This window comes from Centropristis striata, chromosome 15 (assembly GCF_030273125.1).
Source record: "Centropristis striata isolate RG_2023a ecotype Rhode Island chromosome 15, C.striata_1.0, whole genome shotgun sequence".
Classification (NCBI taxonomy): Eukaryota; Metazoa; Chordata; class Actinopteri; order Perciformes; family Serranidae; genus Centropristis; species Centropristis striata.
The window spans coordinates 30762099-30778681 of NC_081531.1; the positions used below are offsets into that span (position 1 = coordinate 30762099).

At 39.8% G+C, this 16583-nt stretch overlaps 1 protein-coding gene across 11 annotated transcripts in view; it reads left to right on the top strand.

Annotated features, from left to right (window-relative positions):
* The window catches only part of LOC131986692 (RNA-binding protein Musashi homolog 2), a 273297-nt gene that overhangs the window by 197460 nt on the left and 59254 nt on the right, over window positions 1-16583 (top strand). For all 11 annotated transcript variants that reach the window (XM_059351764.1, XM_059351763.1, XM_059351765.1 and 8 more), the window contains exon 9: window positions 14133-14247. In XM_059351764.1, coding sequence (XP_059207747.1) covers window positions 14133-14247 — 115 coding nt within the window. The remainder of the gene's footprint in view (window positions 1-14132; window positions 14248-16583) is intronic.

Sequence of the window (16583 nt, forward strand, 5' to 3'; positions counted from 1 at the left end):
AGAACCATGTTCACCAGGGACCAGCCCAGGTCACATATGACCCCAGTATACATCCCTCCGTGTCTCTGCACCGCATCACAGTCGATGCTCAGGACTGCAACCGCAGAAACCCAGAGTGTGACAGAAATAACTGTGTGTGTTCGGAAGATATTCTGTCACAATCAAATGTCTCAGATCCTTTGACATGCAGGCATAGCACTCTGTGAACACACATATCACACACATCAAGATGAAGCATGAATGCACATGCCAGAGCGTCTATTTATGCACACAAAGCAAAACAATTGCTATCAATTCCTGAAATATTTACAGCCTGTTTCTGCACAACAAAAATAGCTAATACGACATTTGTTACTAACAAATCTGATATCAAAACTCTGAATTACACTTGTATGTTACGGTCAGTTTTTTATGTATCCTCAACCTTTACCATGTAGAAAAATTAGCCTCATTTAAGTCCAACTCACAGCTTATTTGTAAGAAGTTTTAATTAGATAATAATTGGATTGTAAACACCAGTCCTAATTAGTAATGCAAATTTGCTTTACAAATAGTTGGCCAAGTTAATGTTCAATAATGTAGTAATCATTATTAATTCATAAAAACTTTCTTTTTTTAACACAATTAACATTGACTATTTTCACAGCATAAGAATAATTTGAAAACACCAGCACATTATTTGAATTCCAAAGAAAAAAAACAAACAATTAACGCAGTCTCTCAAAATTGTTCAGTAAATAATCAACAAATATAGATAAATAAAGCATTAAGGTTAAACATTGCCAATAATTTTGTGCAACTTCCAAATCTCATAAGGAAACCAAGATGAGATTAGAATAATTATGCAGGGCATGTCTAGCACTTTAAAGAAATGCTGAAAAATATTGAATGTTGCAGCCAATAAATATTACTCAAATTATGTTCCACTTGGTAACTTAATTAATTAAAACAGAACTACTTGGTTAGGTTTAGTTCAACCCTGATTTAAAAAAAGTTGGGACGTTGTGTAAAATGTAAATTGTGTTAAGTGTATATCTTCAACGTGAACATAAAATATTTTGTCTTTGTGCTTTATTCAACTGAATCTACGTTGCAAAGCATTGCTTTCTGTTTTTTTTTTACCTTTTTTTTTTTTTACAGTGTCCCAACTTTTTGGAATACGGTTTGTAAAAGATTGTGCTTTGAGTTAAAAGAAGTCCACATTGATTTTTGGTTTCGCACAGGACATGAACAGCCATCTCCTGAGTGAAAGTCTTGTGTTTGTTTGACCCTTCCCTCGACCCCAATCTCCTCCCTACACTCAGTTGTTAAAAACAAATGTAATCTGGGGGAAAATACATTTCCTTTAAAATGTAATTGACGATGCAGTTTCATTGTATGGGATCATAATTTTAGGTCAGACCAGACTGGCTGGAACCTTCGTTTGTCACCAATAACGTTACTGTTGCAATTGCATTTAAAAGGCCAGAGAATCATTGGCATTTGCATTACGCCACAAATACAAATAGTATTTTGTACAGTAAAATTCAGTAAGATACGATCTTGTGCACTTTGAGAGCAAAATGTGAGCAAACACCTCACACATTTTTTTGCAGTCTGGAGATACTGTATTATAGAATCTTTGTTATCCTACTTGTTACTGTGGTGGCCTCTCAGATACTAATGTCACTATTCCATACACTGATCGTCATCACTGCATTTTTTAATGAATTATTGTCAGGGAGAATAAGGGTTCTTTTGTGTGTTATTTAAGGCATCTTATTTTGAAAGTCCTCTTGTAAACTCTGTGATGGATTCTGTTAACAAATTGTGCTCTTATTTTGAAAGCAGCATGTGTTTAGCGACAAGAAGTAATTCAGATTGTTAATCACAGTTTAGCTTTTTGTGATTAAAACAACTTTTTTAAAGATATTTTTTTGGGCATTTTGTAGCTTTATTGATAGGAGAGATATTGAGAGTGAAAGGGGGAGACAGAGGGGAAGACATGCGGGAAAGGGCTCCGAGCCGGATTCGAACCCGGGCCGCCCGCTTACGAGGACTGGGCCTCTGTGGTACGCGCTCTACCAGGTGTGCCACCGGGAACGCCCATTAAAACGACTTTAATTGTCAGCTAATGTTAGCTAGCGGCTGACGAACCGCATAATGCAGCAGTGTGTTTGGACCTCTGACCGGCCAGTACAGGTTTCTGCCATTTAGTTCAGCACGCACACATGAAAACGGAGAGATGATGTGGGGATGGGACTGATACAGACAGGTAGGCATTTTTCTTTATCATGCCTCTCTATCTTCAATTGTTTTGAAGCGGAAAAGTGGGGAGGGCAGCTCGGTAAATTCAGTACGTGTGCAAGTGTATGCGCGCATGTCTCGGAGGACGGAGTGGTGGGGGTCGGGGGAATGAGTGACTGACAGGTGACAGACACTCTGCTTAGCAACGGCTACACAATGCAAAATTAAAGGGAAACTCTGGCGCACATGTGTGTGTGCGCGCGCATCAGGGAGGAACTCTGATAGATAACAGAAGCTTATTTAGTTTGTTAAGTTATAGACCTGCTCTATAGGAAAGGTAACGTCACATGACTTATGTTGTGATCTGGCACTAAATAGAAATGAAATTAACTTGATCATCAAGGGGGGCAGGTGGTGCCAATGTAATGGTAGGGGAAACACTGCTGGAACAACAATTCCTGTTAAAGTACCTTTTTTAAAGGAAGCACTTTGTCTTGGGTTTCTGCCTTAAGACATTATTTAAGATAAATAACTCCACTTGCCCTCCATTCATTCTCCTTCTGTGTATAAGTTGCATTCGGCTGCCCATTCATGCATTGCAACTGCAATTATCAGCATAAGGGGAAATACATTTATAGGAATGGAGAAATGTAGGTTATTTATATTTTTCATGCTGTGTTTTTGTATCTGCTCTTGCCAGCAACATTAAAGCTGTTTCTGATGCATCATCTAACAGTCAGTGTATACATCTGACTTGCCAATGTGTCACAGTCATGACAGTTACTATCATTGTTGCCAATATTTATTAAACCTTTTTGCTACTGATGTGACCCCCTTTTGGCTGTAAGCTTCACGTCTCTTGCACTTGTGACCACACACAACTGTGATGTAATACACTGTTGTGCACTGTGTCATGTACTTCGCCGGGTGCCAGAAAATATATTAACTGCTAGATGACTGCAAAAACCAGTATTCCTATGCTGTGTTAAGTTACTCATAAAAGAAGATGACACATATAGAATCCATGCGACCCATCTTAGAGTCCCTGAGGGGGAAAGGATGAGGATTATTGAGGGGGTACAGTGTAAAAGGACAGAGCCAAGGCCAGTTTTCTGAGGCTTTTGTCACCTTTGTAAGGGCTCCCTCTTGGCAACACCTACTGTACATTAAATTCCTAGGATGCAGGAAATATGTGTGTCTCTCTTCTACAAAGCGCTGACATCTGGGAATGTCAGCAAAGAGGGAAGAATGTGGAGTGTGTTAAAAGCATTTTTCAAACACACTTCAGGTTTTACCTTAGCTGCACAGAGAAGAGTACTGGTTATCCGGTGTCTGAAGCACCAGCACACAAAATAAAAAATGCCTCCTGTCTTCATCCTTATGAAGTGCCATACAGAAATAGACCTCATCCATCCTCCCCGCGAGTGTTATCTAAGATGGTTCTTGAATAATTGATGCAGACAGAAATTCCACCCCACTTGGGAGGGTTGTGGATGTACAGGGCACCCCACCTTCTCCTTGCCCGATCTCTCAAGGGCTCTGGCAGTGTAGTGGGTCAGTGCCCACTCAGATGTGAGTGACTGGACCTTTTAGTGACTTGGTCAATCACCCTGTGTTCATGTGCCACCAAGGCCTCACTCTCAGGAGCACTTCCTCTCTGTCACTGTGAGTTCGGCCTCATATATAATTAAAAATAGGGTACTGCTTAGCAAGAAGCTCTCAACCTACCCCACCAGCTGCACTGACTTCTACATTGCTCTCACCTCTGTAGACTGTCTTGCTTTAGTAAAATACAGGATGTGATAAAAGTGTGGGATATGCTTTGCAGGCCTCTGCATGATGGTAGAACCTTTATTTAGCTACAGTATAGCTACCCTTGTATTAAAGGCCTACTTGGTAGTTCTGAGCTCCTGGAGCTCCCCCTGCAGCTTTGGGGTATATTTAACATCACTGTCGTAAAAAACTCCCTCATGGAACTCCTCCCCCTTTCTACCGGAGCCGGCAGAGTAACATCTAGGGTCTGAGTTATTAGCAGAGGTTATTATGTAGCATGGTAAGACCCAAAGTTAAATGCAGTTCTGAATTTGTCCCATATAAGAGACATACAGTGAACAAATACATAACCTCAGTTGTCTGTGGACATAGATAGCAACAACCCAATGCAACAGACAATCCAGCTGCTACTGAAAACAAACGTTAGCTTTGGAGCTGGCGTGATAGCCAGCTAGCATGACAGCCAGCCGGCGACTGACGATGGTAATAGATTGAACACATTTACAAACATTACTATAAGAAATAAGAAGAAAACGAAGAGGTACTTAGAATTTCATGAGCAGAATCTCCAGGTCAGCATCTGTTTTGGATCCCTCCACTTCCCGTAGTTCAGGGAACGCCTAACCGAGGTTCACTCTTCCGGTCCCTGGCTCCGAGTGAGTGAGTGAGTGAGTGAGTGAGTGAGTGAGTGAGTGAGTGAGTGAGTGAGTGAGTGAGCGAATTTGAGAATGTGTGTGTGTGTGTGTGTGTGTGAGTGAGTGAGTGAATGTGAGAGTGTGTGTGTGTGTGTGTGTGTGTGTGTGTGTAGAATTGCCGTAAAGCAATTACGTTTTCTCTCTCAGTTTCGCTTCTCGCGAGACTCTCCAATCCTCCAATGCCGGGACGCAAGGCTGGTTTTCTGCCAGGAGACAGCAGGGGGGCAGGGAAGGACAAAATTTGTGCCCGCACAGGTCATTTTACCATCACAATGATTTCTAAACTGTTTTATTAAGGTGAAAATGCTGCATAATTCTGCTTCAAAGTCAGTAAATAAATAAAGTAAAAAGATCAATAAGCATAAGAAGGCTTGACAGTTTCCAAATATTTTTTACAGTTTATCACACCCTCTGGTTTCCGTATATATACAAATGTCTATATCATACTGGAGTAAGACAGCACTTAATACAGCGAAGGAAAGGTTGTGAATTTCATTTCCAAAGACAGGAGTCCCTCTATCACTCCCCACCCTGCCGTTATGCATGCGCAGCTAATTCATAATAATACCTATCAAGTATTGGCTCTGATGAGCGAGCAGTGTGCCATTAAAATGGACTCACATTGGTTTTAGTCAAGTGCTTCAAGGTAATGTTCTTTAATGTGTCATTTTTAATATTCAACAGTAGCGAATGATCACAACAGGAGGGAGGAATTTTCTGTTAGTCGTCAATTTCTCACTGTGTCTTCCTGACATGACCAACCAATTACTGTGCTGAGGAGCAGAATAAGCTCCGACTCTCCCAGCCGCTGAGGGAAATACTAATACAGGTAGGCATTCATACATCAGCCTTTATTATATAGATGTAGATATACTCGGCACATTGTATTAATATGAGCCTCATGGAACCCGTAAAATATTTTTGGTGGGGTTTTTTTTCTACAACAGCACCAAATTGTACATTTTTTCACAGAGGGAGCAGGTTGAAAGTATAATTTTCCTTTGAACTTTTCTGAACTTTACTCTCTAATACAGTGTAACCTCTACATGTAATGCAGATTTTATTTTATTTACCTTTTCAAAGTTTATTTATGTTTCTATGCAGTGTTAAGATTGAATAATAACAAGAAAAATAACAAGAAGAAAAAAACCTGTTAGGACTTCACTCATATGCAGTGGTGGAATGTAACTAAGTAAATTTACTCAAGTACTGTACTTAAGAAAAATGTTGAGGTACATGTACTTTACTTAAGTGTTTCCATTTTATGTAACTTTATACTTCTTCTTCACTTCATTTTAGAGGTAAATATTGTACTTTTTACTACATTTAACTGACAGCTTTACTTTTCATGTTGAGATTTAACATAAAAAAACATGATTAGACACAAAATGATTAGACCTTTTAATTAAACCTCATATAATAAATTGAGTAGTTAAAATGAGCCCTTTCTTTATTAAATTAGATGACATAAATGCACCAATAATAATAATCTGATAATGTATTTAGATTACATTACAATTAACAATCTGAGGGGATCCATTCTGTATAACAAGTACTTTTATTTTTGATACTTTAAGTACATTTTGATGCTTTTACTTCAGTGAGTTTTGAATGCAGGACTTTTACTCATAGTGGAGTCATTTCACAGTGTGGTATGAGTACTTTTACTTAAGTAAGGGATCTGAATACTTCTTCCACCACTGCTCATATGAAGGTTTCTTTATCAGTTGTAATAAGATTGCAGAAGTGATTGACAAGCTGACACCAGCAGGAGAAAGCAGGCTACTGAACAACTGTAGAATGGTGTAATGGTTAGCACTCTCGCCTCGCAGCAAGAGGGTCGGCGGGTCGACTCTGGCCTGCGGCTCTTCTGTGTGGAGTTTGCATGTTGTTCTCACCGGGTCTGGCTTCCTCCTTAGGAAGGTTTAATTGGTGACTCTAAATGAGAGCGTGATCTGTGATAGTCTAGAGACCTGTCCAGGTGTACCCCGCCTCTCACCCAATGTCAGCTGGGATCGGCTCCAGCCGAGTGCGGATAAGCGGTTAAGGATAATGAATAATGAATGTAAGAAATGAATCTGATCATGAGTAGTAAAACTAACCTGTCTCACTACGGTCTGAACCCAGCTCACGTCTCTATTAGTGGTTGTTCAGTGAATTCAGTAGAAAGTTTCTCTATTTTGTTTTCTTTCCCCATTTATTTTTGAGACAGTTTCCAGCTCACTTTGTGAAATGTTTTTACATTAAACTGGAGAACGGAAAAACTGATAGTTGCAGTATTTAGCTAGAGTTGAAATCACTGTATTGTAGCCTGTTTAGGTTATTAGGGGCTCTACTTTGGGAAAAGTAAAATGTTGCAGTTCACACATGAGTAAATTGTCCAGTGTTTACACTCAGGCATTAATGAACAAACGCAAGTACTCCCAAGATACTGAAGCTTCAGTAACAACTAGTTTATTCAGGTAAAAAAACATTGACAGTCTATGTTTGCCAAAGTCTAAATGGTGAGGTGGTGAGGTAAGTCTTTTTAAAAAGGTCAGAGCATCATCAGATATGCATCATTTGAATATCAACAGCTCAGAATTTGCTTTATTTTCAAGACTTCTGTGGTGCATGATCCAGTGGTATCAGTGACAAATCCTCATCATATTTGGAATTGTCTCAAACAAGTGTTTTTGTTCTGACTTTAATACCATTGGTGTTAAACTCCTAATTTCTGTTTTTTTATGACGTTACCAAAAACTGCATGAAAAAAATGCAATAAAAGCCTCAAGGCTAGGCTGTTACATGCAGCTGTGATGGACCGTGGTACTGTGGTGCCATGCATCATCACTGCTGCACAGGCTGTGGAAAAAGCATGTAGTCACCCTCAGTTAGCATGGCAAGCCAGAATGTTAAACTGAGTGAAGTTACCCTTTAATGCAAGGAAATTAAATCAATTTAGTAGGTCAAACATAAAGCTATAAAAGAGCCAATTTTAACTGGTGACGTTCACTCACAGTTTTTTCGGATGATGCTATACATTTTCCCGGGGCAGTCCACTTAATCTGATCCATCTGTGAATGTTATACATTAAGCTGTGAGGGTTGTGTGCAGTGGTGGAATGTAACTAAGTACATTAACTCAAGTACTGTACTTAATTTAAGTGACTTTAAACTTCTACTATACTACATTTTGAGGTAAATATTACTAAATTTAGCTGCCAGCTTTAGTAACTTTTTTTAATTCAAGATTTGAAATGAAAAGCATGTTAAATTTAAAGTGAACAATATATAAAGTAGTATAAATGAGCAATATCTTCTAAAATGCTGCTCACATACATGCAACAATACAAATAATCTAATAATATATTTAGAAATATAAAACAATCTGAGTGGGTCCATTCTGCATAACGAATACTTTTACTTTTGATACTTTAAGTATCTGAATACTTTTTCCACCACTGGTTGTGTGTGAGCAGCTAACTACATAGGTTTGTGAGTTTGTGCCAGCTGTACTGGTGCTGCTGTTGTGTGTCAAACCTCCAAACCAATCAGTTGCGCTGCCAATACACATTAGGGTTTAATTCCCCTCAACTAGAGGCCATGAAGTCAAGTGTGTGTGTGGTGTTGACTTAGTTCCCATGTTGTATAAATCACCTCTGAACACACTCTTGTATGGTTATTTTCATTGAATAAACAAGCTATCACTATTCACTATAATGGAGATTTCTGCAAGAAACTCAAGTCTCTGGGTGTTGAAAATGTCTTTGAAAATATTTTTAAAAGTTAAATCTTTAATAGTGTTTGAACATCAAGTGCCTAATGAGGACGTAGGACCACCCTTTAGAGGAATTTTTCAGTCCCTCGTGGAGTGCTGCCTTACAGGTTCTGGACTGTAAGTAATTGGATGTTTACCCTTCATTGAAGAAGGAAAGCTTTGAGGAATGAAGGAGGTGGAAATCCACTGCGCAGTCTGCACTCCAGGACATCCCATAAAAGACACATGATGTTCAAATCTGCTGACTGAGAAGGTGATAGAAGCCATTTGACATCAACCTGATGATTATGGCATCACTTTAGAATGCGTCTTTCCAAGTGTATGGGGACAATATCATCTAGGAATAAAAACAACAGTTTTGGCACCACAGGGTGCATCTGGTCCTTAAAATGACCTCATATTCTGTAGCCTATACATAATCATGCAGAGATTTCATCAGGAATAATGACTGCTGTGAGATTGCTGGCCATTGTATGCATCGTTTTGCTTTACCCAAAACCAGTTTTACCAGTATTATGTGTCCCAGTTATTTTATTGACCATGAAAACAAGCTTTCAGAATTGAAGGTCTGCAGCAAATACCCTTTTTTTTTAATCAAATATATGATATAGTATGCACTAATGTTTTGGGATAAAACAACAAGGCTTGGGATGTACCAATTTCTTGAATTGGAAAGTTATCTTGACTTCAGCGTGTTCATGGGCTATGAAATATCTACCAATTGTTGCCAACTTTCTGACTTTCACCAGAATTTTCCCAGTTGGGAGGTTATTTTTCTGATTATTCTGACACCACATGAATGCAGCACGAATACCCTATCTTGCAAAGTTAATGAAAGTGAATAATAATTGATGTAATTATGTAAATTTAATAGGTTGTCCCTTGGCCCATGCTACACCCTTCCACCAAGTTTAATGAAAATCAAGCTTGTAGTTTTTCTGTAATCCAGCTGACAAACAGACAAAAAATGTTCTGAAAAGCATATTTTTGAAAGCATATTCTAAAAACAATCCCAATATCACAAGAGATGTTTTTCACAAGTTTGCACTAGTGTTGTCCTGATAAAAATCTGTTCACATGACTGATTAATTTAGAATATCCCAGCCCATTATCAATCAAATCAAATTTTGTTTGAAGACGTATTAAGTCTACTACAACCAAGAATACATTAAATAATAAAAGCCGGTTCTGTGGCCATCTCTGGATTTTCAGGTAAAATTGGCACGATGTAGAAAAGTATGAATATCATATAAATAGTTTATTTTGTTTCATGTATGAAATCTATGATAGTTTGTTAAGCATGAAAATTGTTTTAGATCAAGCCTCGGCCACCAGTATGAATGTGTGTGTTAACGGGTGAATGAGCATAGTGTGAAGTGTAAAGTGCTTTGGATAACATCGCTATATAAGTGCACCCTATTTAGTTAGGAACGTTTGGCGCCGTTTATTAGAACCCCTAGTTTTAGGATAATATCCTTTCACAAGGCCCCTGATCATCATGTAATCACAGAAATTACAATGGATACCTATAGTGACAAGTTTTCAATAGAAAGTACTTCAGTTACTAAGGTCCAACCACTCATACTTTCACATATCAAAATATTGCTTAAAGCACTGAAACTGGATGACCTTGTCAAGCAAGCATGCCATTATTAGCTTTTTATAGAGTGTGTTTCGTGCTCTTTCATTGGTCAGAACATCTCTAATAGACCATTTTCTACACATAAGAAACGGTTAAATGATTTAGCTTTATAAAGAATTGTTTTAACTTGGTGTTAAAATCAGTCATTCTTTTCTTTAAATCAAACGCTTGTTAAATGGTTGTGAGAAGCCTTTCTTTAAGTGAATGATCACACGCCGCCATGCCTGATATTGTGCATTCAGAGCCATGACATTTCCTAACTATGCCGTCTGTGTATTTTGACTGTTCGGCTGGGAGTGGGTGCTGGAGTAAATGAATCACACGGTTTCCTTTCTTCAGTCTGCCAGTCTACTTATGGAATCCATTCAATAGTGGAGCTAATAGTAGCTGAACACCACCCCCTCTACACGCACACAAACACACAAACACACACACACACACACACACACACACACACACACACACACACCACACCCACAACACTCGTCCCTGAAGGACAGCCATTGCCAGTCCATCCCGCCCACACCTTTCTGTTATACCTACAAGGTTAATATGCATAGGAGATGTATTGAAAGGGTCATAACTGGAGTGTGTCTCTGTTCTGTATCACAGGGTCTGTACATGAAAACAAAGCCGCTTGTTTGTTTTTTTCTCCATCAGTGGGCTGTATTGCTACACTGATCAAGTGATCTTGTAAATGTCCTACAAGTGCATGTTGCCGTATGTTTGTGTGCATACACCTGCACCTCATAATCTCAATAGCAAGCATGGTTATTGTTAGATAGGGTTATTTTAAAAAAGAATAATAACCTCAAATCCTGATTTCAAAACCAGAACAAGACGGCAGCAGATCAACATGAAATATTCAGCAATGACACTGAAATATTTGATGTGGAATATATCACTGATTTTATTTTGATGTTTGTTTCACCCTGAATCTAAATGGGGCTGCAAATTAGTTTCCAGAAAATACCCAATTTTTGTGTACATTGAAGTTTTTTTTTTGTGACATAATGTGAAATCCACAACAGATGAATACATCGAGAAGCTTTTAACCATTTTTATCATTCAAGTTATGAGACAATTTAAAATTTATATGTGGTAATTATGAGTATCAGTAATTACCGCCAGTATCCACATGCTACTTTATGTCAACATCTGTGTCCTTACAGCACAAATTTTTTTGGGTGACTTTTTTTTTTTTTTTCAGTGACTGCTCTGGTCACTCAAACTAACACAGGAAAGTCTTCCTAGATCAAGAAATCACAATCAGTATTATAAATAATTTAGTTTAAACTAAGAGCATATAGGCTCTCCTTTTTTCATTCTGTTTTCCTCTCCCTTCTGACTTTATCTCGGCTTGCAGAGTGACACAAATCTCAAAGATAAGCTATCAACTGCAGTATGTCATTGCTGTATGTCAGTGCAGTGGAGTTGGAGGACACATCCTGATATAGGTTAAGAGCACGCAGGTTGAGGTAACCATACCTTGTCAACACTGTGTGACAGTCAGCTGTCTGGCAGACTGTACATGTGTGTGGGTGTGTGCTTCAGACTCCTTGGTCTCCTGGGTGCCATTTCTGCACAAGGTTAAAGGGGTGCTCTTTTCTCTGCAAGGCTCTACGGTGCTCAGACGCCTCCATTTACAACATACAAACGGCGCATCATGATGCTCTTCTCAACATAATATTGTGCAGCCTCTTTACCACCAAGAGTCCTACACAAGTTGCACAGGCCACAAGTCAGCAAAATGCAGTGTTATACAGCTTGTGAATTAAATGTTTTCTTTTCATGACTTTTTCAGACTGAAAAGGTTCAGTCTGTAAAACTTTCCACATGGGAACATTTGAATCCCAGCATTCACAACTGCTGAACCTTTGCCTCGTTGTCAGGCTCGGAAATGTCTCGCCATCCTCTCTTTTCTCCTCTCTTTGACTTAGTTCACTCTTGAAGGCTCCTGCCTCCCTCCCTCACAGCTCCTGCATGTTTGAAGCAGGTGAACACCCACACACTCACTCCACCACAGATCCTGGCTCCTGGCTGGATTTAAATCCATGACAAGGAGCCCTCTCTCTGAATATCAAAGATCGGCATCTGAGAGCATGTAGGCATGACTCACACCCGGGTCTGTCTTACTCCCAGCAGGCTACCTGAGAGTCCAACTTGTTGGATGTGGCTGGGGCTGCTGGAGGACGCTGAGCAGACGCTGTCTCTGAACTACACTGTATTTGTCACCCAGCTATGTGAACATGTGAAAATCTCAGCAGTGTACTGAGATTCCTGATGGATCCATTTGTCCCACCCAGTTCCTACTTCCATGCCGGGGGTCATTCCCTGACGATAAGAGCGTCTGTGCTCTCTTCAGCACAATGTCAAACCATTCCAGGCGAGAAAGGAGGGCAGAGTAGCTGTGACAGCTACAAAGTGGCTGAGGGAACTGTGTACTTTAGTTGGTCTGCTTCAAATGAAAGGGCTGCTAACAGCAACAAATCACAGCTCTGCAACGCAGCAACTTTCCCTCTGTGATAGAAACCTTTTTCATTAGTGTTCCCTCTTTACATTTCTAGCTCTCTGCTGGATGCACAGAACACCTTGTTATACCATTAATTTAGCACAGCAGCTTCGTACAGACAAGTTTTATTTTAACCTGGCTGCTTACGATATTACATTGTGTGTTCCACTGTGCTCGTGTCAATGAGTTTGTGTGTGAATAGTAATGTGCACCGTTGGCCTGTCAAAGCTGCAATCCCATTTGTATGGGAGCCGGGCTGTACCTTGGTTGAGGTGTACACAGCGCTGGCGCAGTAGCCTGTCTTGTGCAGCAGGCCAGGATGACATGTGAATCGCAGCAGCCGAGAAAGCCCTGCTTAAGTGGAGGCAGTAGGGAGAAGCAGCCGAGAGCCAGGAGGCAAACAGACAAACAGATGGACAGGCTGATGCCAAGCAGGCAGTGGAGCAAATAGATTGTGCAGCATGGTGAACAGACTCAGCCTACCAAAGAACAACCAACAGACACAAGACCATGCCACCCTTGTCAGCCGATCGTGCTTCTCTATAATTCATCAAGATAGGATAGATATGTGGTAAATAGGACTCTCATCTTCCTCCTTCTCCTCATCTGCCCCTGTCACATCCCTCATTTGATATGTGTTATGTAGGAGGAGGAGATGTCAGTCTTGCAAGATGGGAAATGAACAAACCTGTATGTGTGAGAACTGGAGTGAGAGAAAGAAATGCAGGAGAGATATGGGTGCTGCGGGTGGAATTGGACTGCGGGGCACTAGGGACTTCAGCCCAGCAGACATCCACAAAAACACAGTGCACAAACACAAAAAAATAACCATAGTCAGTTTAAGAAAAACACTTTTTCTGACCAGCTTCAAATTTTAAACACGCTGCTGTGGCAAGTTAAATAAAACAGATATTTTGTCAAGAGAATTATTGCTTTTTAAATATTCTGTGTTTGGATTAAACAAAGAACTGTCTTCACAAAGAAACTGGACATACTGCCACACTGTGGGACTCTGGTAATGGCATTGCAGAACAGAGCTTCTCCTACCTTGATGTTTCAGAAACACTTGGAAAGTATTAAGCTTGTATTTCCCTGAGGCATTGGGCACATGCTCACTGGAGCAATAACCTTTGCTTTAATGCAGGAGGAGCATGATTGTAAGTTTTCCTCAGAGACTTTCCTCTAAAATGTGAGGTGCTCAGATTGACTCAGTCTTGTTTTTCTCTATGGAAAACATCTTGTGCTGTGCAAGTCAAATAGAAAACCACCTTAAAGAGCTGAGACAGCCCTGTCAGATCTGTCTGGTTGTGTACCTACACTGTCTAATGCTTTGCCTCTGTGTGTGTGTGTGTGTGTGTGTGTGTGTATGTGTGTGTGTGTGTGTGTGTGTGTGTGTGTGTGTGTGTGTGTGTGTGTGTGTGTGTGTGTGTGTGTGTGTGTGTGTGTGTGTGTGTGTGTGTGTGGTGTGTGTGTGTGTGTGTGTGTGTGTGTGTGTGTACATGTGCGTGTTTGTCTGTCTACATAGGTAGAATGTAAGAAGGCCCAGCCCAAGGAGGTGATGTTCCCACCAGGTACACGGGGGCGAGCCAGGGGTCTGCCCTACACCATGGATGCCTTCATGCTGGGGATGGGCATGCTGAGTGAGTCTACTACACAGGAGCACACACATGCACATACACAAACAACTGAGCCATATACTACTTATATATCAGTGGTGGAAAAAGTATTCAGATCCTTTACATCAGTAAAGTACTAATACCACACTGTGAAATGACTCCACTACAAGTAAAAGTCCTGCATTCAAAAATTACTGAAGTAAAAGTACAAATGTATCTGCACCAAAATGTATTTAAAGTATCTAAAGTAAAAGTACTTGTTATGCAGAATGGACCCACTCAGATATATAGTCTAAATATATTATTAGATTATCTGTAGTGATGTATTTATGTAAGCAGTGTTTTAATTACGTAAAGGTCGTTCTCATTTTAACTATGTATACTGTTATGAGGTTAAATTTAGAAAAATGCGTAATCATTTTTAATGTATCACATCTTTCATGTTAAATCTTGACCTAAAAAGTAACTAAGGCTGTTCGCTAAATGTAGTGGAGTAAAAAGTACAATATTTGTCTCAAAATGTAGTGAAGTAGAAGTAGAAAGTTACATTATGTGGAAAATACTCAACAAAGTACAGTACTTGAGTAATTGTACATTTCACCACTGCTTAATATCACATATATGGTCGAAAAAATGCTGAAAAGGTCAAGTAAACATACAATTTGGTAAAAATTCTTCATTTTTGAACTGACAAAAAACATTTAGTGCCAGGTTGTAAATAAAAACATAAAATGTGAGATGCTTTTTTGTACGGGTGTAACGTTACATCTATCTGGATCGATGTATCAACTCTGTGATATCAATGCAGTATTTTTTGTAATATAAATCCAACTGAGTGTGTAAAATGTATGCATGATACTGTCTCATATTGATCATAGGCCCCTGAATATATATACACATTAAGGCATTCACTTTGGGATACAAGCAAATATCGTATTGTTGTCCAAAAAATCAATATATCATTGTGTCATGATTAAACCTAAACCCCTGCATTTTTGTGGGGTGCAGAGAGGTGTCAGACATGCATGCCATTCATTCATCAATTTCTACATTCTGAAAAAATCAACTTATGCAAACTCTCATCTAGATAGCCCCATTAGGTGGGCGCTGCCCCTAATTAGGCTGCTTCAAGGTGTGCCACCAGTGGCCACTGTGGTCTATTTCTGGTCGAGTCTGGTACCGGCAGCCCCTGGGCATATAGGAGCAGACCAGCACATTAGCAGGCTAAATGAAGAGGAAAATTGGTGTAATGTCATATTAAGGATTCATCACTGTGCCCCCCTTAATGGGTAATGAAGGGGACACACATGTCAGGGAGAGATCTCATCTACAGGGACCTCAGCTGTTGGCCCACCCCTCTTCATTACCATCCAGCCCATGCCTGTGGCCCTTTTTATTTAACACTATTGCACTTTCTCCCTCCCTCCCTCCCTCCCTCCCTCCCTCCCTCCCTCCACACCCGTCCACTGTCTCCTATCTATCTATCTATCTATCTATCTATCTATCTATCTATCTATCTATCTATCTATCTATCTGTCTGTCTGTCTGTCTGTCTGTCTGTCTGTCTGTCTGTCTGTCTGTCTGTCTGTCTGTCTGTCTCTCTGTCTCTCTGTCTCTCTGTCTGTCTGCTCTCTTCGTCTATCTCTCCGTCTGTCTGTTACTCCGTCGTTCACATTTCCTATGCATATAATTTGTATGTACGACCCAGCCAAATGGATTTGCCCTCACATAAAAGATTTATTTTTTCCTTCAAAAGCAAAAGAGACATGCGGCTGATTGTAAGAGACTCGTTTTGCCATGCCCTCCCCCTCCCCGTCGCAGCAGGTGCAGGTGCAAGCAGAACCACAGTCATGCATTTTTATCTGCACCAGGTAATGTTTAAAGCAGCTTTGAAGGTCGATAGCAAAGCCATAGTTTGGTGTTGCTTGTCTTGCATTTTGTTTTTTGTTTTTTAAAATAACCACCAGTGAGTAATTGAGCTGCAGGAATAGGTGTATTTCTTTAAACAAGGACAAACTATTTATCTATAGTATCTATTTATTAAGGGAGAGCATAAGGAGCCAGGCATAAGGGGAAGAAATGAGCAGATGAAGATTGCTTTAAGCATTACAGAATAGAGTCGAAATGTTGAGATATAATCGGTGAAAATAGAGCTCAGTTTTTTTGCGGTAGAGGATATTTAGAATAACATCAAAATATCGAAAATAAAGTTGCACGAATAGAGTGGAAATATCAAGATAAGTCAAAATGATGAGAATAGAGCTCGTTTTTATAGCAAAATGTTAAAATGACGACTCTCAAAACTTTAACTTTTACCTTTAAATGTCAAGTTCATTCTCAACATTTCCACTTTACTCTCC